The sequence below is a fragment of the Mastomys coucha genome, unplaced genomic scaffold, assembly GCF_008632895.1.
Source record: "Mastomys coucha isolate ucsf_1 unplaced genomic scaffold, UCSF_Mcou_1 pScaffold9, whole genome shotgun sequence".
In the NCBI taxonomy this organism is placed as follows: Eukaryota; Metazoa; Chordata; class Mammalia; order Rodentia; family Muridae; genus Mastomys; species Mastomys coucha.
In genome coordinates, this window is record NW_022196915.1 from 6,362,580 (window position 1) to 6,372,979 (window position 10,400).

The window sequence follows — 10,400 nt, forward strand, 5'->3', positions numbered from 1 at the left end:
CCACTTGCAGGGAAGGGGCAGAGGAGGACGCTGAACCTCCTCTGTCACTCGGAAGCTGAGAGGATCGTCTGTCTAACAGTTCTAAACTCCGTTCTAAACTCCGTTTGCTGTTATGGTGGAAACTGCTGTCCAGTGTCGCGACCAACCTCGACCAGCAAGGATGATGCAACACACAACAAGCTCTTCTCAAGCAGTTTAATCAGGACCCCTGAACAATCTTCTGACCCATACTTATATATAATAAATAAATATAAATCTTTATTATAAAAAAAGAAAAAATGTAGACTGTCTTTGATCTGAAGCATGCATTGTTCAGCCAGTGTAAGCTTAGATTTTTCAAAACCTAATTTTGTTAAGCGTTCTCAGTGACTTTGACCCAACTTCTAGCCCACCATCCAAAGGTAGGCGAGCAAAGACAGGTAAACAGGACAAAGGATGTGGACTTGTTTAGAAGTAGTCCTTTGGGGGCAATTCCAATCTCCATTGTCAGGACACCAGCAATCCAGTTCAGTAGTGTCAGGATACCAAACAGGAATCAGCAGCAGTGGCCCAATTCACAGAAACAGCCAGGTTTTGAGTCTGCGCCAGTCAGCGTGAGCAGCCAGAACCAGCTGAGACACCAGGAGAAGAAGTGCTCTGCCTTGCCTCTATCAAAAAGGTGAAGAGCAGTAAAGACAAAGACTCAAGTCCAAGGAAGCTTTGCAAATCTATCTACACAAGCAACCCATCACTGTCCATCTGTCCATGAGTCCTATTTATACTTTCTCCAAACACAGTGTGTCCTCCCAAGAGCCTGGGCTCAACAAAACACTAAAAAACAGGGTAGGGGAAATGCCAGGGCCAATAAGTGGGAGAGGATGGGGTGGCAAGCAGGGGGAGAGGGGAGGCAACAGGAGTTTGTTATTGTTTTGGGGGGGTGGGTTGGAGTTTTTTTTTTGAGGGGAAACTGGGAAAGGAGAAATCATATGACATGTAAATAAAGATAATATCTAATTTAAAAAAAATGTGCCTCTGCATTACATGACACATCCAGAAAATTCTACTTCAAGCTAACCTTAGGCAAAAGTGATTCAATTAAAATTTGAATGACAGAATCAGAGGAAGGTTAAAGTGAGCAAATTACTTAAGATATTCCCAAGGATTTAAAACTTCCCCAGCCCTGTTTGATGAGACACTACGTGCTGACCTCCTGTCCTTTTGTCAGAAGTTTCCTCCAACCCTACTCTCACAGTATATACATGATCTCCTCCTAGATTTTGTATCTGAAACAGATGGTGAAGGGGCCTGGGGGGAACTGCTGCAAGAGGTACAGACAATGGGCTATAGAGTGTCAGCTACGAAAGTCCAACTCTGTTAGATACCAACTGAGGGGAAGCAAAGCTCAGCGAACAATTGCTGACATCCTACAATGCCAACGCCAGCACTGAGAGACAGGTTTGAATGATCCACCATGTGGCTGGGAAATGAAGCCCCTGGATACCAGCGTTTGCAGAAACAGCAAAGCCTCTACACACCAGCTCAAATGAGGGGAGTGATCTCCTAATCAGGAAAAAACGGAACAAAATGTGCTTGAGACTTTAAGGACATGTGATTTTGAATCCAGTCCCAGCACTTCTAAAAGCTTTTAAATGCTTTCATATGTTTGTCCATAAAATAAAAGGTACTTCAAAGTATGTTTAAACACTTACTTTAGGGCTGTGGGATCACCCTGTTATACCTGTCCAAACTACTAGAACCTATAACCTCATGTTGGCTCAAGTGTCTAAGTGTTATGGAAACAACCTCCATTAGTGAAAGAAGCAGCGGAGTTAAGTATGGGTCAAGATCTTAAACTCAGATCCACACACCCCATACAGTTGTGGATATCATCAAAGGGACACAAGAACCCTGGCTGTTTAATGCATGTATGAAACAGTAGCAGGTCCTACCCCTGAACCACTCTGTAGTCTGGTTTGAAAAACACACTGCCATCAATCCTGCTGCCCTCTTGCCTGATTATGACCCACAGACACTCATCAATGATTGTATGAGCAAACAACCATGGCCCAAGGCATCTGTCTAGACCTGATGGACACCCTGTCACCCCATGAAAGATTCTGATGCCAAGGTCTTCATGGATGGGAGCACCTTCATTAAACATGGAACCAGATGTTACTGTCTACCAGCAACGTTAAAACAGTGGGTTACCTGGAATATGGAGTTAGAAGGAAATAGAAGGAGATAAAAAGAGATAGGAGGAGGCAGGGTGGCCAAAATTATACCTACCCACGAAGAAGGTACCTTAAAACATTAGACAGGAGCCTTTATCACTCAGCCATCTTGAACCTTTAATGCTAAACCTTTGTTCCCCGAACAGGTAAAATAATTGAGGCAAAAACCACTCCCCCAAGTACATCAGCATGCCAGTCCAATCAGCGACTTCCTTTTTTCTCTATGGAGATGGAACTTCCAAATGTAACTGGAACCAGGTTGGAGGCGTGGCAAATAGCAGGAGGTGGGCAGAGAAGTGTGGTTAAGAGAGGCAGGCTTCAAACCAGGAGGGTAACAACCAGATACATACGAGTTCCAGCAGTTATTGTAATTGAAATGATTCAGACCCAAGCCTCACAGGCAGGTACCTCGGCCCACATAGAAGAACTGATCACTCTGAGTTAAGATGGTTAGATTATGAAATGGAAAGTCGATCATATACCTGGAAAGTTACCATGCTTTTGTTACTGCACATGTGCATGGTACTGGGAAAAAGGGAACCCCACTGAGTGCCTTCATAAAGAAATTGGAGTGATCCTATGCTAGCAACTGAACTACACACCTGAAAACTCTAAATCAAAAAGAAGCAAACACACCCAAGAGGAGTAGAAGGGAGAACTCAGGGCTGGAATGAACCAAACAGAAACAAAGAGAAAGATACAAAGAATCAACAAAACTAAGAGCTGGTTCTTTGAGAAAATCAACAAGATAACTAAGCCCTTAGCCAAACTAAAAGGCACAGAGACAGTATCAAAGCAAAAAAAAAAAAAAAAAAAAAAAAAAAAAAAAAAAGTAATGAAAAGGGAAAAATAACAGAAACTGAGGAAAATCAAAATATGTCTTACTAGAAAAACCTATACTCAACAAAACTGGAAAATTTAGAATATATGATTTTATAGACAGTATGTTCCAAAGTTAAATCAAGATCAATTCAACTATATAAACAGTCCCATGACCCCAAAGGAAAAAAATAGTAGCTGTAAAGCCCTCCCAGCCAAAAAAGCCCAGAACACATGAGGGTACTAAATCTCTGATCTGGAACGAGACTGTTACAAACGTGTTTGAGACTGTAAAGACAGAGGATTTGGATCTAAGACTAGCTCCTCCAGATGCCTCCAAACATTTTCATCTACAGAATCATAAAGCAAAAGTGACTGCAAAGGGTGTGTGACCACCCACTGTAGTGACATGCAATCACTGTGTAGTATACCTGTCCAAACAATTGGACCCACTAGCTTCATGCTGGCCCACTTCTGTAAGAGCTGTAGTGGCTATCACTGTCAGTAAAAGCAGAGAAGTTAACTCTGAGTCAGAATCTTAAACTCACATAACTTCATGCAGTTGAAGCTCTCTTCAAAGTAACACCAGAACTTTGACTTTTTAATGCATGGGTCAAAAGGTAGCAGATCCTACTCCTGAACCATCCTGGCTTCTGGCTTTAAAAACCCACTGCCATCAGTCCTGTTACTCTCTTGCCTGATGATGATACACAGATGCACACCAATGATTGTATGAGTAAACCAACATGTTCTAAGTGATCTCTCTAGACCTTATGGACACTGCCACATCCCATAAAAGGTTCTGATGCAATGCTCTTCAAGGACAGGAACATGTTCATCAAACATTGATCCAGGTACACAGGTGCTTCACCAGTTGCTGCAGTTGAATGATTTGGACCCAAGCCTTAGAGCCAGAATACATAGTGAAAATGAAGTCTTGTTATCACATACCAGGAAAGTCCCTATCTATGCTTTTTTTTTTTTTTACTGTACATGTGCATGGTATAATCCATAGGGAAGGAGGGCTCCTCCAAGCTTTCAGAAAGGACATTAAAAGCAAGGAGGAATTCTTGGTTTTGCTGAAAAATATTTCCTTCCTCCATGAGTTCCTGGATTTCAACACTGATGAGATCATTCTGGTGACATACTGTGACCCACTGATGCCTGAGACTCCATGGTATAACCAAGAGAAATTTGAGGTTATCAAAAGAGCAAAAGGAGAACTTAAACCCAAAGGTTGGTGGTAGACACCAGAGGGAAGGATTCTCCTACTAGAAAACATTGGCATGGCTCTGGAAACTGACTTTCACTAAGCTACCTGTCTAGGTCCACAATACTTCTGAGTTACTCAGACCAAATCATAACTAGACCTGACAGGCTGGCCCTATATGACTAAGCAATATGTCAGGTTTGTAGTAAAGTAAGTCTAAAATAGGGATAATTCTCCCAGAAGTGGGCACATATGAGGGGCCACAACTATGGTCAAATCTGGGAAACTGACATCTGGTCAGCTAGGGGAGGGTAGGAGTACATGCCTGTTTTTAATGGAACCTTTTCTGTGTGGGAAGAAGCATTCTCTACCAGACTGAAAATACACAAAGAATAAAAAATCCCCCAGGTAATGGTCCAACAATTTTACCAGTTCTTCATATTTCTTTCAGATAACTGAGCATTCATAGCCAAAATTTGTCAATTAAATGTGAATGATAAATGCATAGATGGAAACCTTCATTGTGCATGCAGACCTCAGAATTCTGGTCACATACAAATAAAGAAAAGGACATTAAAGGAAACAGTAAGAAACTCTCATTAAAGTCCAAAAAAATGTGGATAGGCCTCCTACATACTTTGGGCCCATTGTTCCCCATACATGGAGGAATTTATCCCCATATTATTATGTTTGGAATTCTTCATTGCTTCTCAGGCTCAGAGATCAGCAGTTGGAAAAACTCTCTAACCATTTTTTTCATTATCTAGGCCCTTTAATTTTCCATAAAGGCTATTTGTTGAACTACCTGAGAGATATTGGACTTCTGACTTCCCCAACATCCCCCATACATTTTTGAGCCTTGTCATCATGATAAATTATGGCTCAAAGGGTTAGCCAAAGGCAATGAAATCATTTTGGAAAGTACTTACATGACTTTTCCGCTCTTATACCTGGATAGTTAGGTGGTATTTTACCATGGACTCAGAAGACCCAGGTCAAGAAGGCAGAAGCTACAGATGACAGTGTCTAGTGGACTCCCTCAGGAACTGATAAACCCATTTAAATTGAGGTTTCACTAGACCTGAGGCCTTTTCATCCTCCTGCGTCTCATGAATACAGGATCATAATCCAATCCCCAACAATCTCAAGCCTGGAGCTGAGAACTCAGGAAGGTTAGATATTGGAGAAGTGATAGCTAATGAGACCACAGAGTATCAATCTACAATCCCTGTTACATTTTGTTCACTGATATCTACTTTTATTATCTGGTTGTACTAAAGAAAGTGAGGATGTTGAACTTTATCTTTTGAAGAAGGCACAGAAAGTTTACAACTTGATATTTCCCCTGTACCTGACCAACTATATTACTAAGAACAAGGGAGAGATTTTTATATTTTCTTTATTTACATTTCAAATGTTATCTATCCCCTTTCCTCATTTTCCCTCTGAAAACCCCTTATCCCTTCCCCCCTTCCCCTGCTCACTAACCCTCCCACTCCCAGTTTCCCATCCTGGCATTCCCCTACACCAGGGCAATGAGCCTTCACAGGACCAAGGGCCTTTCATCCCACTGATGTCCAACAAGGCTATCCTCTGCCGCATATTCGGCTGGAGCCATGGATCTGTCCATGTGTACTCTTTGGTTGGTAGTATAGACCCTGGGAGCTCTGAGGGTACTGGTTGGATCATATTGTTGTTCCTCCTATGGGGCTGGAGTTTTCATTGAAAAAAATGGGATTGTAAAACAGATTTCATGAAAACAAATGGAAAAAATATATTGAAACAATGTCACCTCTCAAGACATGCAAAATAAAAAACATAATCCAACTTGCATAAAATTAAAGTTGTAGGAGAAAGATACTGGCCTCTGGGAAACAGGGAAAACTATGAAAATTGTACTGTATGTAACATGGATTCTGTGGATAGATTTATCATGGACAAGAATCTCCCTCATCCAAGGTCCTTAAAGGTCCAGGAAAGGGCAGCTCAGAAACTGCTCAATGTTGGGAGAGGTAGTTAGCAAGTAGGCCATGACATTTCCCAGTTGACATCATCAGTAGTCCCTTCTCTGCACAATCGCTTATATCCAGGAGAACCCTAGAATTCTCTGTGATGTCACCAGTGTTGTGGTGACACCAACTGCCTATGGGGTATCCCTTCAGAGTCTATTGGGTTTGGAGGCAGGCATGTTGTCTAGACTGGTCAGTCTATTTCGAAGTGAAAATAGAATACAAGAAAAGGCCAGACCAAGAGAGGAGGAGGCTAGCCTTCTATCATGTTGTAAAACAAGAAGAAAGAAATGGCAAAGGCCTAGTGAGTCCCGGGCAGGGTTTGGGGAGCTTCCTTGAGCTTGAGCTTGGGGGTTGGCTTGAGTTGGTCCTTCCAGGCGTAGGACTTATGATTTGGAACCTCAGTCTTCCTAAATGGCAGACTCAGACTCAACAATTTCTGAAGATTAGTTTGGCAGAGAGCCAGGGATTGATATGTGTGGAGTTGCTTTCCTGGGAGCTCTTTACTTTCATACTGAGTGGGAAAGAATGCCAGGAGGAGCCTCCGTGAGAATAACAATGTGTTGCTCTCAGGATAGAGTGTAGCAGCACTGTATCCTCAGCAGATTCCTTTAGGTTACATGAGGATGTGATGCCAAGAGCAAAGAGGGATACTCTCCTGCTCATGTATCAAGATCTCAGACACTTTGGTCTTAAACACACATGAATAAGACTTGGGGGTGCTAAGCAGTGTGGATTCCAACTCAATTCTTCTTGCCTGGGCCAGCTTATGCATTCCAGGGCCAGGGGAATGGCAGTAGGATGTGAGGCATATGTCTAGCTATGATGCTTGGGAACAGGGAGCTAGCTGAGGAGCCCAGCTTGGAGAGAGCTTTCCTGCTCTTTCAGGGATTCACTGTGTCTCTAGCAACACTTCTTCCTCAGACTTCTATTTGGAATAAGCATGGTTTCTTCTGGCCCTCTTCCCCCATCTATGCAAGTTTACTAGCGTTTATCTACCTACAGGATCTACTGCGAACCCTTTATCACAACCCTACACCACCAGTAATCAGGAAAAGAGATTGAAGAGGTTAAAGAAGCTGACAATTGATCTCCAGAAGATAGCAAATGAGAGGGATGAACTATGGGGAATCCTGGCCCATTACACCAACAAGGAGCTGAGCAACAGGGAGTCAGTTCTTTGTTGACTATCTTGGGCCCTCTCTGTTAACCCCAGATTTCCTCACATCAGAGGAGGCTACAACTCCAGGGTGTCCTCATGCCCAAAATAATTTCCCTGATTACATCTTAGATACAGAACTTGAAGTTTGGGTAGGAATGACATGGGGTCACAGGCTCTTTTGATTCTTCCAAAAGTAAATCAGAGCCTGTGGCATAAATTACAGTCTGAAGATAAGGGGAGTAGTGTGTGAGCTCTCATACTACATTTTAAGAAGCCTTCACAGGTGTTGGCTTGTGGAAATTATTAGGTGCTGTGTGTTTATGGCCAACCACTTTTGTAATTGACCTGGAGGTGCTTTGGTTCTAATTGGTCCTGTCAACAGCTGGAGGGGCCTGGTCCCAAGTGCTGAATCTCAGTGTGACTGGATTTCCGGCAAGTCATCTCTGCTTTTCTCTGACTTTGTTAATTGTCCTCTGAGATCTGGACAGTTTGTGCAGTGTTATGGGGCCTGAGGTTTTGCCTGACTCAGTTTCCAGGCAATAATAGTGATAAAGCCAGGGCGCCTCACATTTTAGCAGCACAGCATGTGGCCTTTCATCCAAGGCTCACCTTGGATGCCTATTGGAAACTCCTAATATGTGTTATAAAGCCTTTTCCCTGTAAATACTGATTATGTCCTTCGGGAATAGCAATAGAACCAAGGATTGACAATTCCTTGTCTAAAAACAGGAGAAGAGTCATCACAGGTTTGAGGTGGACCCTGGCCTGTGGCACAGGCTCCTGGAAAGTTCTTGGAGAGCTAGTCTATTCTTTCAAGCCCCTTTAGGGAGCTAAGGCAGGTCAGTTCCCTGCCTTTACTTTCCTGGCTTTACTGGCCCCAGGCCAAAAGTAATAAGTTTAATAAGCAGCAAGAGTACCAAGGAGCAAGGACATGGCATATAAGGGCTGGGGTGGTCCACAATTCAACTTGAATTCACGTGATCCTTGTATCCTTAGTTCATGGGATTATTTGGACATGCCCTCCCACAGGATAGACTTTGAGACCATCATGCTCAAGATGCAACACCAGCAGGTGATGGCCAACCTGCAGAAAATGCCCCAATACATCAGTGAGGCCTCTATGTGATGCTTCATGGCTAATCTGGACTGAGGTCTGGGGCTGTCTGGGGATTGGGGCCCATAATGGGGGAGTGGTACTTGGAGGAGGGGAAGATGGACATTGCCTGGGAGTCACCATTTTTTGTTTGTGGCTCAGCATAAGGCACTGTCACCTCCTCAGTGAACCTAAACATCTCAAGCACAAAGTAAAGATATTGTGGAATGAAAACAGAGCTGGTGAGATGACTCAGCGGGTAAGAGCACCGATTGTTCTTCCAAAGGTCATGAGTTCAAATCCCAGCAACCACATGGTGGCTCACAACCACCCGTAATGAGATCTGACACCCTCTTCTGGTGCATCTGGAGACAGCTACAATGTACTTGTAATAAATAATAAATAAATCTAATTATATATATATATATATATATATATATATATATGAAAATCTATTCTACTGGTAAGTGTCTAACAGGGTCATGACCCCAGAGCACTAGGCACAGAATGTGTCTGCTCATCCTTCTCCTTGAACCAAAGGGAGGTCTCAGGTTCTATACTGTTTGCCTCTTAACAAGATGCCTCCTTCAAAGCAAGGCTCTAGGATTTTTACCTCTTGGACTCATTTTGACCAAGTGTGAAGAGTCTGTGAGCCCCTCCAGTCATTATCTTTTCCAATTCAGTATCCTCGAGATAGGAAACATTTACACCATGGAGATATCAATCAACATTGAACCTCTTGAGCTTCGAAAGCAGATTTGTAGCTCTGGTTTCCATGAGACACATAGAAAGATTGTGTATCGGTTGGGTCTCCTCTCCTCTCCTAGAAAAGCTTTGCCCTATACCTACAGGTAGTTTTCTAATACCACGGACATATAAGCACAAATGAGGCCCATATCTCCTCTTCTGGGAGATACATGAGTCCTTGGTGGTGTCAGGGTTTTCAGAAGTACCGTGAGTCTTCTGGAATGCGGCTGCCCTCTGGATTTGACCTTCCTCTATGTGATGCTCCATAGCTAATCTGGACCATAGTCTGGGGCTGTCTAGGGATCAGGGCCCATGATGAGGGGGTGGTACTTGGAGGAGTGGGAGAAAGATGGATGCTGCCTGGAGTCAAAATTTTTTGTTTGTGGCTCAGCATCAGGCACTGCCATGTCCTTAGGGAATCTACTTATATGAAGCACAAAGTAAAGATATTGTGGAATGAGAACATAGAGCTGCTAAGGGACAAGATTGCACTGGAGGAGTCCTGTGAGGAAACAACGAGGCTGTTTGTGAAAGCTAGTATGAAGATCTATGACCTATGTGCCAAGCAGCAGCAGGTAGGATGAATGAAGCATCAGGACAGGCTGTCCTCATGTCCAACCATAAGCCCAGTCAAACCCATATAACCATCTTATACCTTATCCAGGCTCTCTCCTATGTCCCATCCAGAAGTTCATTTCTGTGATCATTTCCAAGACTTTCTGTGGGGTTAAGCCTCTTGCAAGAAACTGGAAGATATGCAAGCAAATCCTCCTGCTCAGCTAGAAACTGCATTTCATTAAGGGTGATAGGTTGATCACACATCTACATGCCATTATGCTAGAGACATGCCATGTAGGAGCCTTCTTTGAAAAAAATCACAGAACTTTTGAGTGATGAAGTCAGGTCTTTAGCTTATTTGTATTGCAGGGTTCATGTGATGACACACCAACCCCAATAGAATCTGTGTGACAGGTTCTACCAACTGAGGTGAAAACTTCAAGAGGAGGCAGCAAAGGTCTTCTGAAAAGGAGACAAGGTAGGTTTAGTGAGCAGAATAAAATGGGTCAACTTGAAACTTTCTGTGTGGGAAGCCATCGTAAGCACATCGCCATTACAAGATGGCGATGACATCTGGCTTGCCGTTAGCATA

General features: G+C 43.2%; 1 protein-coding gene across 1 annotated transcript; it reads left to right on the top strand.

The window, feature by feature from the left end:
- Positions 1-6,148: 6,148 nt before the first annotated feature.
- On the top strand, positions 6,149-9,834 carry LOC116085152 (disks large homolog 5-like). Its single transcript, XM_031362605.1, has 5 exons — positions 6,149-6,251; positions 7,254-7,419; positions 8,440-8,528; positions 8,927-8,966; positions 9,642-9,834. The coding sequence occupies exons 1-5, from the start codon at positions 6,149-6,151 to the stop codon at positions 9,832-9,834; spliced, it is 591 nt and encodes a 196-aa protein (XP_031218465.1).
- The last annotated feature ends 566 nt before the right edge of the window (positions 9,835-10,400 follow it).